This window comes from Bufo gargarizans, chromosome 1, assembly GCF_014858855.1.
Source record: "Bufo gargarizans isolate SCDJY-AF-19 chromosome 1, ASM1485885v1, whole genome shotgun sequence".
Classification (NCBI taxonomy): domain Eukaryota; kingdom Metazoa; phylum Chordata; class Amphibia; order Anura; family Bufonidae; genus Bufo; species Bufo gargarizans.
The window spans coordinates 339,827,574-339,844,244 of record NC_058080.1 but is presented as its reverse complement, the minus strand read 5'-3'; the positions used below and the strand labels follow the sequence as shown (position 1 = coordinate 339,844,244).

The following is a 16,671-nucleotide window of genomic DNA, read 5'->3' as shown; positions in this document are numbered from 1 at the left end:
TGTTGCTACTATTCAGAGAAAATTAAAAGAGGAGGGAAACTTACAATTGACCCCCTTAAATACTCTCTCATAATTGGATTCACCTGTGTATGTAGGTCAGGGGTCACTGAGCTTACCAAGCCAATTTGAGTTCCAATATTTAGTTCTAAAGGTTTTGGAATCAATAAAATGACAGTGCCCAAATTTATGCACCTGCCTAATTTTGTTTAAACAATTATAGCACACTTTCTGCAAATCCAATAAACATCATTTCGCTTCTCAAATATCACTGTGTGTGTCTCCTATATGATATACTTAACTGACATTTTTTATCATAACAACCAACGATTTATACAGGAAAATCATGACGATTAACAAGGTTGCCCAAACTTTCGCATCCCACTGTATATAAGTACATCTATTTATTCTTGATTCTGGAGTGAAATTGTAGCCTGATACTACAGATTTTAGGGTACTCAAATTATATTACACATAAATATATCAGTTAATCCCTAGTGCAACACGCCAGACCCGCAGGGTATAGCGACAGTGAGGTCACGGTACGGGCAATCGAGGGTTACTCACTTTCTGGAGGACCCTGGGCAGGCATGTAGCAGTGAATGAGAGGCAGACACTAATTCCTCTGGGGCACACTCTGGGTGTAGAGACCTGGCCTGATGTTGGGTGAGGTGCCCTGGTTGTTGCAGGTGTTTAGAGTGCCTGAGGCAAGGTCCCTTTAAGGTTCGTGACACCAGTGCCTGTAACGGTGGCACACCGGTTTTCAGTAGCAATAAGTGAGATACATGGATGATATGGTGAACCAAACGTTGCTTTACTTGGTGAAAAAAGTCCAACTTTATACATGCAGTACAGAAGAGGTTAATGCAGTCCTTTACAGTTCCAAAAGCACAGCAGGTTTATCACAGCAGGTTTCAATCTAGCAAGATACTTGGAGGGTAATAATAATGCACACACTCAGACCAGGCTGTACCTTCTCCTCAGAAATAGTGTACACTGTTCCTTTTGAACTCCTGGCTGGCTTTCTATCCCCACAGCTATTCTAGCTGGCTGGATCCCAAGGCCCGGATGCCTATTCGCTGGCTTAAATCCTTGGTATGAATTCCTTCCCCCAGTATTGGCACTTGCTTAAGGTTACAATACCTTCTACTTCCTAGCTGTATCTCTCTGCTTCAGGTGACAGATGACTGCAGGTTGCTCCCAGGAGGTGCTGTCCTACTACTGGGGTATCTCAACCGAGCTATCCTTAGCCTCAGGAGCTTCAGGCTGACGAGGTAACTCCTCTAGTCCCCTGGAATACACTATGGTCTCCAAGCAGGCTGTACTCCATCTAGCCCCCTGGTGCAGCTAGAAACCAGGACTATCCAGCTGCATGTCAGGAGGAGGCTCTCAGCATATCTTGGGCTGGTGCCTTCTCACTTCTGTCTCCACAGACTCCTGACTATGACCTGACCACTCCCTGTCTGGGCCTGGACATTTATACTAGGGGCTCCCTATCTCCCTCTAGTGTCTGGGATGCTAAATAGGCGAAACATGTCGGGGGGCAGACAGTGATGTTAGGGTTTTAGCCAGCTTTTGCTCAGCCTGAATGCCTGCAGAATTACAGACAATAGGAGTACAGACTAGGGAGGCAGTCATGCAATAAGCACGCTGTGAGGATAACAGCATGCAATACTCCACTAGTGAGATATCGTCACAAGGGCTATAATGAGATAAACAGCTGAAGGTATATAGCGCCATCTAGTGGACGTACTCAAACTATATAGTATATAGGCATATGAAATAAAAGGCAGGCAGGCAAACGCTGATAATTTTAATAATAGTGTTACATAGAGTTCTAAGTGATTGATTTTAAGGACAAGGAATAAATGTTATATTTTAGGACTAATAACACGTGTCAATCTAGGGACGTTTGTGGTCCCAGTGGCCAATTGTAAATAATAAATGTAATTTCAGTCCCAACACGTGTTAGGGAGATATATGTAAATCAATTGGGATGCTAAATTACACCCCACTAGGCCTGCAAAGCATATAACAGGGAAAACCATTACATGTAAAACACACAGTCAATTACATTAAATGCATAGATCAATACAATATAACTGTCCCTTGTGAATAGAAGTACACGCTACCCAATTGACCCTTGTGTAGTGCCCACTCCTACCTAGTGGGACACTACACTAGTTGGTGAGTTGGTTAGAAATTGTGGCACGATACTATTTCTTTTGCCCCTTTTTTTTTATATTATAATATCTTTCTTTATTCATCTCACGAAACACTTACAAAATTAGGAAAAAACTAAATGCATACATAACCACCGTAGATGGGCCAAAAACATCACACTAGTAAAAAAGCACTGCTTTGGCTTCTGGCAGTTTAAAGCTGACAGATCCCAGAGGATCCATCTAAAAGGGGGCAATCCCAAAACAGATGAAGATAGTTTGCGTTCAGGCTCCCACAACGTATGCAGTTGGAGTTGTCTCATAATCCACGCCTCTGAAGCCACACCGGCGTTACATATATCCTGTGCATAATGTTAAACTGAACAACCATGTGGTTAAAACTAAAATAAACGAAACCCATATTCTTCAATACACTTCCCAAGCCTCAGAAGATAAGTTAGGGTAAGTAAGTCTCCAGGACTTTTGTCCAGGGGAGAGACAATCCAAAAAGCGTGCCCTGATTAAGTGTTTATAACAATAAGCTATCTTAGCCTTTGCGTGATTCTTTTTCTTTATTAGACTGTGCAAAAAACTAGACGCGTCTATACTTAATAAAGTTCTACCCAAAATACTACAAAGTGCCGTAACTGAAAATATCTAAACCAAGCTATTTTACCTGTGTTTTTCTTCTGTGCGATCTCCTCAAGAGAGAGGATCTGGCCATCACCAACTACTTGCGCTATGTAGTCAATATTCTTAGACCTCTAATATTGCTGACAATCAAGGTCCCCCAGCATTGGAAGTCTTTGATTTTGCCATAGTGGGGTGCAAACCAGTGAGGATGTAATAGAAAGCCAGCTCCTGATCAATATCCAGGCCCTGGTAACAAGCTTAACGAAACTTCCAAACTCCTGCCTCCGACTCAATAATTGTCACCACCAGACATCTGAGAAGCTCTGACAGATGTTCTTCAGAACCTCCTGCTTGAGGTTCCTTTTGTTTTGCTTTCGTTTTCTCATCTCATTAGCCTCTCTCAGCTGTCATGTAGTTGCACTGATTGCATCCCTTTAAATCCCTTCCCATACTGCATCACTTTGCGGTTTATATAACTTCCTGGAGTGTGCTGATGCTATAAGCTGTTACTACTGCATCCACAAGATAAGTCTGTTTTCTTTATTTCTGTTTGCCTGTGGGCTTGATCCTAGGTGACCCTGACTCCCTCCGTATTAAGTGTAGGGAGCCGGTGGTCGTGTCCCCTCACTATTATAGGATGTTCAGGTGCATATAGTCAAGGAACGAGGATATGCAATTTCCTACCATTGAGATTTTTGCATAGGCTGAGCAGTAAGGGAGAGAGCTAGGGCTCTTACAGGGCTTACCCTCCTGTCCCTTAGTTTTGGATCAAGTCAGTCGGATCTTCATTTGTGTCTTCTAGTTTTCTGTAACACTATCCGTGACATTAGGCATCCTGACTTTAATAAAGTAAAGAAGTCAAGAAAACCAAATTGATCCACACATTTTTTTTACATAGGGGGCTGGTCTCCCACTCATGAAAAAGACATAGCTGATATGCAATAAAATATCCCCTGAAGCTGGGAAGGTTCAACCCCCCCCCCCCCCCCCGTTCCAGCGGCATTAAAAAATAATCCAGTTTCGGCCTTACCCGCTTTCTCCCCCATAACAAATCATTGATTATCTTCTCTATCAATTTAAAGAATTTATCCTCTATTTAGACCGGAGAGTTTCGAAGAACATAAAGCAGTTGGGGAAGAACTATCATTTTCACCAAGGAGACCCTATCTCCTCTCGAAAGGGTGAACCGATGCCATATTTTAATTTTAGACCTAATCTTCATAATAACCGGGAGTAGGTTAAGTTGAACATAGTCCTGAATATTAGCAGAGACAGTTATCCCCAAGTAATTCATGGAATCCTCGACCCCCAGGTCCAGAGGTAAATTCTCCACTGACCATTGTGGCTTATCTATAGGGAGGAGGGTAGTTTTGGACGAGTTTACCTCCAGGCCCGAAAACCTGGAGTACAATTCTACAATCTCCATAACTTTTGGCAAGGTAATGGTAATATTGGTCTGTTGCATAAAGAACAGAATATCGCCTGCATATAGAGAAATCCGATCATGATCTCCCGCAATCCCAAATCCAAGAACCCCCGAGTCCTGTCTGATTTTTATGGCCAAAGGCTCAATATAAATGTTAAATAGGAGTGGCGAGAGAGGACATCCTTGACTGGTGCCTCTCTCCAACATCAGACTCCTGGTCAGGGTCCCATTAATCCTGAGTTTGGCTGAAGGGGATTTGTAAAGCAGACAGACCGTGGCTATAAACTTTGGACAACAGGCAGTTGAGGGGGTGCATGGAGAATGGAGGGGGTATATTAAAAAAAAGCAAGGATATATGGCCGGGTCTACTATAGAGAAAAACAAATCTTCCCTGATCATCTATCCAGGAATCAGTCAGGACAAAGTCCACTAAGTGGTGTATCAAGACTGATACCCCCCTGGAGTAAGGCCTCTTTCAGACGGGCATTGCAGCAAAAGGTGCGGGTACGTTGCGGGAACATGCACGATTTTTCCACGCGAGTGCAAAACATTGTAATGCCGATTTTTCTCACGCGCGTGCAAAACGCATTTTTGGTACCCAAACTTCTTCACAGAAGTTTGGGCGTGGGATCAGTGTTCTGTAGATTGTATTATTTTTCCCCTATAACATGGTTATAAGGGAAAATAATAGCATTCTGAATACAGAATGCATAGTACAATAGCGCTGAAGGGGTTAAAAAAAATTAACTCACCTTAATCCACTTGCTTGCACAGCCTGGCATCTCTTCTGTCTGTCTTCTGTGCTGTGTGCTTGAAAAGGACCTGTGGTGACGTCACTCACATGATCTTTTACCATGGTGATGGATCATGTGATGACCGGAGTGATGTCACCACAGGTCCTTTTCCTGCACACAGCACAGAAGACAGAAGAGAAGACGGGCTGCGTGATCAAGTGGATTAAGGAGAGTTAAATTATTTTCCTCCAGCGCTATTGTACTATGCATTCTGTATTCAGAATGCTATTATTTTCCCTTATAACCATGTAGTCGATCGGTTGGTCCACCTGGAAGGTAAAAAAAACAAAACAAAAGAAAAAAAAAACAGGTTGCAACGCAATAAATGTATTAACTTTATAACTTTATAACTTTACAATAACACTTGAACGGAACATATAAACTTTATTTAACTTTTTGAACAGAACATTAACTTTTTTGCTTACCGGGGATTTTTATTTTTTTTTTTTACCTTTATAGGACAAACCTCTCCTTCCCCATGGGACAATGTGCAAAGCGCCCAGAGATGTGGCGAAGTACATTATGCACTTTGTCCCAGGTGAAAGAAGAGGTTTGCAGCAGCTGCGAGTGAAAGGGCCCTAAGAGCCCTGTGTGCCTGACCTGTGTAACGCAATCCCTATGCTAAGTGTACCTGTGTGTGGTACTTCCGGAAACACTCCCCAAAGCATAGGGCAGGGTGGTCAGGGCAGTCAGGACAGAAATAGCGGGTGTCACGCCTTATTCCACTCCTGCTACAGACACAACATCTTTTTCAGTGTGACGGTTGGGTTGAGGTACCAGCAACAACACTGGGGAAATGTCGCTCGTGTAGACGGCTCACTACACTGGTGGATGGGGCCATGGAACCTCCTGGATACAGGAGGTTCTCTATGATCTCTTCCTGAAATTTGAGGAAGGATCCTGTTCTCCCAGCCTTACTGTAGAGAACAAAACTATTATATACAGCCAATTGAATCAAATATACAGACACCTTCTTATACCAGCGTCTGGTGCGTCGGGAAACTAAATAAGGAGCCAACATCTGGTCATTGAAGTCCACCCCTCCCATGAGCGAATTATAGTCGTGGACCAAGAGGGGCTTTTCAATGACACTGGTTGCTCGTTCTATTTGTATTGTCGTGTCTGCATGAATGGAGGAGAGCATGTAAACGTCATGTTACACAAGGCAGCCCTCTCCCCCCTTGCAAGACGGGTGGTAATGAGCCGTTGGGGAAGCCCAGCGACTAGTTCGCGCGGTGCCACAGCAGCCAATCTGTTCTAGGAACAAATGCCTGAAGAGGGGCACACTTGTGTAGAAATTGTCCACATAAAGATGGTACCCCTTGCCAAATAAGGGTGACACCAAGTCCCAGACTGTCTTCCCACTGCTCCCCAGGTAGTCGGGGCAACCGACCGGCTCCAGGGTCTGATCCAAGATTTGTGGATATAGCCTGTGCCCTTTTCACAGAGCTTATACAACTTGACCCCATACCAGGCGCGCTTGCTTGGGATGTATTGTTTGAAGCCAAGGCGCCCGGTAAAATGTATAAGGGACTCGTCTACGCAGGTGTTTTGCTAAGGGGTATACAAATCTGCAAATTTGGTGTTGAAGTGGTCTATGAGGATCCGAATTTTGTGGAGCCGGTCAAAAGCTGGGTGGCCTCTGGGACGAGAGGTGCTGTTGTCGCTAAAGTGCCCTGGACATGGCAGCAGAGAACATGGGCATGTGATGAATTGGGTTCGTGAACCAATATGACCACAATTCATGCTTTTTGGTTAGACCCATGTTGAGGAGAAGGCCCAGAATTTTTTTTAATTCGGAAAGGCTGCGCATAATAGCTTCCCGGGTTGGCGGCTCTAAGTTGAGTGGCATATCGATTTGTTTCTGCCACAACCAAGTCCAACAGCTCCACAGTCAAGAACAGCTCAAAAAATCCCAGTGCCGAACCGATCTGAGCTGTCTTAACCTGAACTCCAGACTGGGCGGTGAAAGGGGGAACTACTGGTGCGGCTGAAGTTGGGGGCTGCCAATCAGGGTTTGCCAGCACCTCAGGGACTCTACGGGCCTGTCTGTGCGGTGGCTGCGACGGGATAACTATTGCACGTGCCACCGTACCAGCTTCAACTGCCCTTCTAGTGCTCGCCACTTCACCATGTTGTACTGCAGTGCTGGTACTAGGTCCAGGGTGGGCTGCGCTGCTGGTGTATGCCTCACCACGTAATCCGACAGCGCCAGCCCCACTCTGCTGCCCTTGAAGCGAAACCTGCGCAACCTGTGGGGCCGGGTATGCCTGGTGGTATCAGGGACCTCAACCTCCTCGTCCGAACTTTGGGTCAGACTGCCACTGCTTTTTACAGGTTCATATTCTGACCCGCTGTATTCGTCAGATGAGGGTTCCCATTCCTCATCCGACTGGGTCAGAAGCCTGTAGGCCTCTTCAGAAGAATAGCCCTTGTTTGCCATTTGGTCAGCTAAATTTAGGGGGTATTCCCTGAGACTACCCAAGAAAAAAAGCAAGCTTGTCTTACAAAATGGAGGCTAGCGAAGTACCGGAAGCCGCTGCGATTTATAAATATCAAAACTGATTTTTTTTATCGCCGCAGCGCTTGTGAAGTGATTGTGCAGTGATCAAAAAAATATATATATTTTTGTCACTGCGGCATGGTCAGGCGTGGGTGAACGATCAGGCCTGATCGGGCAATCACTGCGTTTTGGGTGGAGGGCGAACTAAGGTGACACTAATACTATTATAGATCTGACTGTGATCAGTTTCGATCACTTACAGATACTATAAAACCAACTACCTAACCAAGGGGCCTAAACTATCCTAAAACCTAACAGTCAATACCAGTGGGGAAAAAAAAAGTGACAGTTTACACATGCGCGGGCCGGCTGTGAGCGTAATCTCGCGTCTCATGAGATGACACATATATGCGTGACTCTGCCTGAGACAGCCGCCTCCGGACCGCGATCCAGCGTTAGTCAGTCCGGAGGCGGCTACAGGACTCTATTTGTTTCTGCGATGCCTTACCCCCAGTCAGGTCTGTTGAACGTCTGTTCTGTTTAGGGGCCATTTTTTTTATTTTTTTATATACTATTCCCTTTCTCTTCCCCCCCCCCCCTTTTTTTTTTTTCCTTTTTTCCTTTTTTCCTCCTCTTCTCTCTTTCTGCCCTTTTTTTTCCTCTCCCCTCCTTATATTATTATTTCTTCTTCTTCTTCTTCTTCCTCTCCCTCTTTCTTCCCTTTTCCTTTCCCTTTTTCCCTCGCTTTCCAGATGAACAATAACAGTAAGTTAGTACAAGTTATTAGTTGATACAACTCGGTAATGAGGGGTAAAAAAGGAGAACTTTGGTTAACTGAGGAGGTAAGGGAAGCCAAAAAGCACAAGTAGAAAGAAAAACACAATATCCACAGGGGGGCAATCAGGTTAGGGGCAAGCCAAGTATTGCGCCCCCCCCCCCCCCCAAACCTGTGACCACACCCCTTTTTACAAATAATGCAGTAGAAGTTAAATAGGTGCAGCCCTATGTAACACCACAGATAACACAGGGATAACTCTGAGTAGAAATAATGTAGTAGATGGGTGTGAGGCCCCAGAATTCAGAACACACAGTGTGACCTGAAGTCTGGGGCCAGGATGCAGCGGGGTGGCCCAAATTCTATACCCCCCCCCCCCAAAAAAAAAAGATATTTGGATGGACATAACATAGATTGCTATGAAATATACAGGAGAATACCGCACCATACCTACCATACCTGTTACATCCAGTGACCTCTCCTGGGATGTAGACTTTCCTCAGCATCTTCATTCGGAGATAGGACAGTCATGATAACTTCTTTCAGCCGCGTCTCATCTCTGTAGAGTTTCACAGAACATTTTTGGGATTTCTCACTTTACTATCATCCTCAGATAACAGACCTCCCCTCCCCCATACTGCCCATAACTATAATGCCCTCTGTATAATTATAATATATACTGGCCCCTGTATATTATTATTATTTCTTCCTCTGTATTATTATTATTATAATGGCCCCCTCTGTAGTATTATAGTAATAATTATGCCCCTGCTTCAGCCCCTCCAGCATACAGTCCCATGTAAGGTAGCTCACTCTCCTGCCTTCAGCCCCTCCAGCATACAGTCCTATATGAATAATATCACACTCCCTCTCTTTGCCGTCTGCCTTCAGCCCCTCCAGCATACAGTCCCATGTAAGATACATCACACCACTGCCTTCCAGCCCTTCTTGCACAGTCCCATGTAAAATGCATCACTCGTCCTGCCTTCAGCCCCTGCAGCATACAGTCCCATATAAGACACATCACTTCCCTGCCTTAGCCCCTCCAGCATACAGTCCCATGTAAATAATATCACCCCCACTACCCTCTCTTCAGACCCCTCTAACATACAGTCTCCAGTACAAAGATAATTACTCCTCCCTTCAGCCCCTGCAAAAAGCCCCCCCCCCCCCCCCAGGAAAAATAACAGTCACTATAGTCCTCCACACACTTACCTGCAGACTCTGCTCCTGCACTGTAGAATCTCCCGCACATCTTTAGGCCCCGTCCCCTGGATGATGAGACTCCGCCTCTTCCCCTGACATCATACTTCCCAGGGTCAATTGCATTCTAGACACTACGCTCGCTCTACTGCCTCAGTCTTCAGGCCACTAGCTTGAAGCCTATGAGGAAGAACAGAGGGGACGGGAGCCATAGGCTCCAATGCCCCTTATTGAAGTGTTTGCTGCCTGGCGCCCCCTGCAATTTTGCACCCGGGGCAATGGCATCCCAGGCCTCCCCCCCCACGCTACGCCCCTGGATCTCACCCATCTGCGGTGTTCACAGTCCGATTCAGATCTCAGCACCAGTGCAGAAAAGCTATGCAGAAGAGCCGCCAGTCTTCACATCCCATCCGCACAGCAATGGGCTCAGGAAGACAAGACACCGGAGACAGAGAGCCCGGAGACCCCACGGTTCCGACACCGACACAGGGAGCCAGCCGGACAACAAATCATTCAGTCCAACCAGCCAGGCGGCACACAGCACACGGAGGGAATACCACCAGATATGGCACAGGATTCACACAACGGGGAGGGGGAGACAGCATCCAGGACATCTGCACTTGCACCTCCCGCAGCAAACAAGCGGTCCTATGTCCGTAAGCAATTCAGTACAGGAAGGGGTCGACACAGGGATCGGCACAAATTCAGGCTCTCAATATCATCACTTAAACAGGACGTTCGCTACATGGCAGCTGAGGTGGATCGGGAAGCCTCCGGCGTTGAAGGAGGAGGGAGAACGCGACAGTGCGCAATCACGTCATCATGTCCTTACCCATTTCTTTTGCCCTTGCAGTTTCTTTTAATGTACAGTATGTCGGACAGACAGGTCATTGGCCTTTCTAAGGTTTCTGGAGTTGGCTAAAGTAGCAGCAGAGGGGGGGGGGGGGGGTAGCAGCAGTTACAGCAACAGGCCAGAGCAGCCAGTGTCATCTAGCAGTTGTGTTTTGACCAGTATTGTTGACACCACGGCCCTGCTTAAACACATGCAGCGTCACCATAAAGTGCCCTGGGAAAACCGTGGAGCTAAGGTAGTGGTACAGCCACTACACCCAGTGGCCCGCACCCCTTTTCCTGCAGTCAAGGATCACCACCTCAGCAGAAGGGAGCTCTGTTTCCTTCCCATCATCTACTGGTTTTGATGATCTTGCTCCTACTCCTCAATCGTTTAGTTAGCAATCGATCACCGAGGCTATTGCAAAAAGAAAACAGTACACATGCATTCATCCAATGGCACAGAAGCTGAACCTGCTCCTGGCCATGTTGCTGGTGCTACAGTCCTTCCCTTTCCATGTGGTGGACTCGGCACCTTTTAGAGAACCGATTGCTTGTGCCGAGCCAAGGTGGAGAGACCCAAGCCTTCATTTCTTCTCCAAAAAGGCTTTACCAGCCCTGCACATGTATGTTGCTCACAAGGTGGCCCAGTCCTTGAGCCTTTTGGTGTCTGCTAAAGTTCACGGCAGCATTGATGTGTGGAGCTATAACTGCGGTACAGTTAAGGACAATATATGTCCTTTACAGCCCATTGGGTAAATGTGGTTCCTGTCCAGCCACACCAGCAATTTGACGGCACTGCCACCTCTGCGTTCTCAAGCTGTGGGTCCTGCGCCAATGTCCTCCTCTACTTCCACATCCTCCACCTTGCCCTCAGCTTCCACTGCAGGCACAATTCAGAGTGCTACTCAAGCACACCACCTGAGCAGAGTAGCTGCACCTGGTTTGCCTAGGTGAACCGAGTCACTGGGGAGGAACTGCTCTGCATCCTCCATCAAGAAATAAAATCCTGGCTGTCTCCTCTTAAGATCAGAACTATGGTCACCAACAACTGGAAGAACATGTCGGTGCTACATCAAGCAGGGCTGACCCATGTGCTCTGCGTGGCGCATGTCTTTAATCTGGTTGTGAAGCAATTCCTGGAGTCTTCCATCCAACTGCAGGAGCACTCCCCTTTGTAACTTTGATGTTAGCCAGTTGCAGCTCATGCATGACACCTGCCGTTTGCTCAGACCCTTTGAAGAGGCTACTTTGTCAGTCACCAGGACTACAAGATAAACAACACCATTCCACTCCTTCATGTCCTGGAGCAGATGCTGATGAATCTGGCTGGACAGGGTACAGGAGACAACGCCTACATCTTGTGCCGTTACTGCCACTGCTGTTGCCCCCCACCCTGTGACTGGGCCACTGTGTTGACTCCTCATGCAGTTTCCACCCTCCCCATACTATAACTGGATAACTGTGTTGATTCCTCATGCGGTTGTCACCCTCCCCACTCTGACGGGGCCACTATTGTCCCTGTTTGGCATTGTTGACATTACTGTTTATTTTGCCCTTCTGATCTGTCAGAAGGACGGAAAAATGAGAAACAGATCCTGTCTTTGGAGCATCTCTAAGGCCTGTATCTCACGACCTCTAATTTGCAACAGGATATGCTTATGATTTGCAAGCCAAAAGCAGGAGTGGATAGAAAACACAGAAGACATGCAAACTTTCCATTCACTGATGATTACTGAGCAAATGCTAACCGGGTGAAGGCGGATCCCCAAAAAACAGCATCTGTTTTGGGGGTATTTTTCTTATGACGGATGAGAATTGAACAGTGACATCTACACAATCGTACTGCTGACACCATCTCCACTCTGTCATGGGGGCACTACTTGTTTCAACGTGTAACAGAACAGGTTCTGTAGAAATCTATGTGTAATCATCTGACAACTGTATAAAAGAAGTGCGCTCTTTCACTCTATAGTAGAATCTTGGGCCACTGCGCGGTTATTTATACCTGATGCTAACATTGACTTGTAAGGCTGTGTTCACACTTAGTTATTTGGTCAGTTGTGGCCTCGTAACTGACTAAATAAGTTATTAAGTAAAGTATTAAGTTATTGTAAGAGTGACGCCTGTTAACTGCCCGTCATACAAATGCAAAGTAACTAACTGCCTATGCATGTTTCAATGCAATGCACAGTGTTCTGCACCAATATAAAGCTCTCTGCAGCCAGGAAGTAGCTGTTTTTAACCAGATTTGTCATTATTAAATTCGGATCAAATTTTGGGGGAAAATTCAACAAACCGTCCAAATCAAATTTTTTAAAAGTTTGCTCATCTCTAGTAAACACTGTAAATGGAAAATGGTCTGGAAAAACTTGATGTATTTGTCAATAAAACTTAAACTTGTGAAACTCTTGCAATTTTACTTCAGTAAGTAAACATCTAAAACCCTGAAGCAGCAAATTGTGGAAAACAAAATGTGTGTCAGTCTCAAAGATTTTGGCTACAACTGAATATATCTGCCTGCATACATCGAACTACAGTACACAGAAGATCCAAAAACATAATTGCATAGAAGTATATATTAAAGCCAGTTATCCTACAGACAACCAGTTCTTTTTGTTCATTTAATCTTACTGTACACAAATAAAAATCTTAGTTCCGTAAATTCTGTTGCATTACCTTTCTCTTTTGTTGTCTTCCTTATCAGTATCATTCCTGTAAAATAAATAAAGCATGCAAGTTTAATATTCAACAATATGGGGGCGCTTTATCATTAATAGTCATAGTGACAAGTGCAAAAACTGCACGATTTTATGTTTTTTTGGTTTTTTAACTACTTAGTGACCAGCCTGTTTTGGGCCTTACTGACTAAGCGTTTTTCTTTTCATTGTTGCCTTCCAAGAGCTATAACTTTTTTGTACTTTTCCATCAATGTAGCTGAATAAGAGCTTGGTTTTATCATGGGACAAGTTGTAATTTTTAATGGTGTCATCTTGGGGTACACATAACTTTCTTATTATCTTGTATTAACTCTTTCTGAAAGAGAGAAGGAAGACCAATAACTTTAAAATTTTTCTTTGTATTAAATTTCTATGGTGTGCGGGCTTGATTTGAGAAACTACTTGTAATTTTTTATTGGTATCATTTCAGGGTAAATAACGCTTTCTAAACAACACTTGGTACTAACAATAGTAATACATTTTATGATGTTCACTGTAAGGGATAATTTACATATTTGCGATACCAAACATGTGGGGGAAATTATTTTATTTTTTTCATTGAAAAGCATATATCAAATGGGGGAAAAAAAACTGCATATTTTTTTTAAAAAAATTTAAGATGCAATGCACTATCCCTATAGTGAATATGCATTTTTATGCTACACAAGGCACCAGCCAGCCTTTACACACAGACAACCGCAATCGCATTTGTGGGATGCCAATGGGAGACAGAGGGAGTCAGCTTCCTGTGTCACTGCTTACATGTGTCATGTAAGGGGTTAAACAGTCTGAATCGGCACTCCTCCCGGTCTGGTCTGTTACAGCAGGAGTGTGGCTTTCATGTGAGAGCGTAGACTGGGCCGCTAAGGAATCAGTATTGCGCCCTATTCTCCTCAATATATTTATCAATCTTTGCAGATGACACTAAACTGTGTAAAGCAATTGACACAGAAGAGGACAATATAGTGCTACAGATATCCTCCAATCTATCCTACAGATCTGGATAGATTGGAGGCTTGGGCAGAGTAATGGCAGATGAGGTTTAACACTGACAAATTTAGTGTTATGAACATGGGAAGGAATAATGCAAGTTACCTGTACACACTACATTCAGGTCCATAAATATTGGGACATCAAACACAATTCTAACATTTTTGGCTCTATACACCACCACAATGGATTTGAAATGAAACAAACAATATGCGCTTTAACTGCAGACTGTAGGCTTTAATTTGAGGGCATTTACAACCAAATCAGGTGAATGGTGTAGGAATTACAACAGTTTGCATATGTACCTCCCACTTGTTAAGGGACAAAAAGTAATGGGACAGAATAATAATTATCAAACTTTCACTTTTTAATACTTGGTTGCAAATCCTTTGCAGTCAATTACAGCCTGAAGTCTGGAATGCATAGACATCACCAGACGCTGGGTTTCATCCCTGGTGATATCTCTGCCAGGCCTCTACTGGAACTGTCTTCAGTTCCTGCTTGTTCTTGGGGCATTTTCCCTTCAGTTTTGTCTTCAACAAGTAAAATGCATGCTTAATCGTATTCAGGTCAGGTGATTGACTTGGGCATTGCATAACATTCCACTTCTTTCCCTTAAAAAACTCTTTGGTTGCTTTTGCAATATGCTTTGGGTCATTGTCCATCTGCACTGTGAAGCGCCATCCAATGAGTTCTGAAGCATTTGGTTGCATATGAGCAGATAATATTGCCCGAAACACTTCAGAATTCATCCTGCTGCTTTTGTCAGCAGTCACATCATCAATAAAATACAAGTGAACCAGTTCCATTGGAAGCCATACATGTCCATACCATGACACTACAACCACCATGCTACATTTATGAGGTGGTATGCTTAGGATCATGAGCAGTTCCTTTCCTTCTCCATACTGTTCTCTCCCCATCACTCTAGTACAAGTTGATCCTTGTGTTATCTGTCCATAGGATGTTGTTCCAGAACTGTGAAGGCTTTTTCAGATTATGTTGTTTGGCAAACTCTAATCTGGCCTTCCTGTTTTTGAGGCTCACCAATGGTTTACATCTTGTGGTGAACCTTCTGTATTCACTCTGGTGAAGTCTTCTCTTGATGGTTGACTTTGACATATACACCTACGTCCTGAGAGTGTTCTTGATCTGGCCAACTGTTGTGAAGGGTGTTTTCTTCACCAGCAAAATAATTCTTCGGCCATCCACCACAGTTATTTTCCGTGGTCTCCCGAGTCTTTTGTGTTGCTGAGCTCACCGGTGCATTCCATCTTTTTAAGAATGTTCCAAACAGTTGTTTTGGCCACGCCTAATGTTTTTGCTATCTCTCTGATGGGTTTGTTTTGTTTTTTCAGCCTAATGATGGCTTGCTTCACTGATAGTGACAGCAACAGATTCCAAATGCAAATAGCACACTTTAAATGAACTCTGGACCTTTTATCTGCTCATTATAATTGGGATAATGAGGGAATAACACACACCTGGCCATGGTACAGCTGAGAAGCCAATTCTCCCATTACTTTTGGTTCCTTAACAAGTGGAAGGCACATATCCAAACTTAACAAAGATATGGAAGCGAGCACTCAATTCTATGGCACCACTCAGATTTTATTTGTTAAAAATCACTAGTTAAAAATGACATTAATAAAATAACATGCAATCAATAATGGTTAAAACAGTTGTATAATATAAAACAATTACAATGGTCGACCGTGTGGACACTGAAACAATAAGAATAAAAGCTCCTGCAGCATAGATTATAGATTCCAATGGTAATCAGTGAAAAATACTGGTGAATAAATGAATAAATAAGTGAATACAATGAATTAATTAAATAGTGTGTAGATATAATACAAAAACTTGAACGTGAAGAATTCGTGAAAAAATAGTGAATAAAATAGGTGGACACTAATTGGAGTCCGGCGCGGTATAGCGCAGTATGCTGAGTTAGTTCCTGTGGGGAAAATGAATGGGTCCGAGTCTATGGTGTTATACACCGCAACACAGAAAGTTTGGCTGTTTAGTAGTGCAGTCCCATAGCACGATGGTTATCTCGGCTGTAGTCTTACCTCTATCTGGAAGGAGCCGTCACGGGTCTGGTCTCCTATGATAAGGTAAAGTTTCTTTAGGACGCTGAACAAGCTAGCTCGGAACGCCGCTCCGTCTTCACGGCTCAGAAACTCTGACGGTCTCGCCCAAATCTCGTGATACTTCAAGCGGGACTTTCGTCCAGTGACAGCGCTTGCTCAGATCTCCCGGGCAGTAGAATCATCAAGAAAAAGCAGTTGTTCAATAATTAATCTTTAAAGCATGGCCATGCAATAAGTCCTTGTTACGGAGGTAAGTGCGGAGTGTCTATTACCCAGACGCGTTTCGGGATATTCCAATCCCTTCTTCAGTGGTACCTCCTGCAATTCTAACCTCTGCAGGAGGTACCACTGGGCGGCAGTGACGTCGGTGCTCTGATAGGTGCTAGCCCAGTATGAGCGCAGGTGACAGAGTATTGTTAGGTAATTGGTTTGACATGCTGCGATTGGTTCAGGACGCACTCTCTCAACTGTGACAGTATTTAAAGTCCAGACGTGTTGGCCGAATGGACACGCCCCTTCTGAGGAAGCTGTGCGAAACGCGCGT

The 16,671-nt window shown here is 44.5% G+C and overlaps 1 protein-coding gene across 1 annotated transcript in view; it reads right to left on the bottom strand.

Moving 5' to 3' along the window:
• Positions 1 to 16,671, bottom strand: part of SMIM24 (small integral membrane protein 24) — a 442,504-nt gene that overhangs the window by 170,420 nt on the left and 255,413 nt on the right. Inside the window, exon 3 of the mRNA XM_044306569.1 lies at positions 13,004 to 13,039. Within this exon, the coding sequence (XP_044162504.1) occupies positions 13,004 to 13,039 (36 nt within the window). The remainder of the gene's footprint in view (positions 1 to 13,003; positions 13,040 to 16,671) is intronic.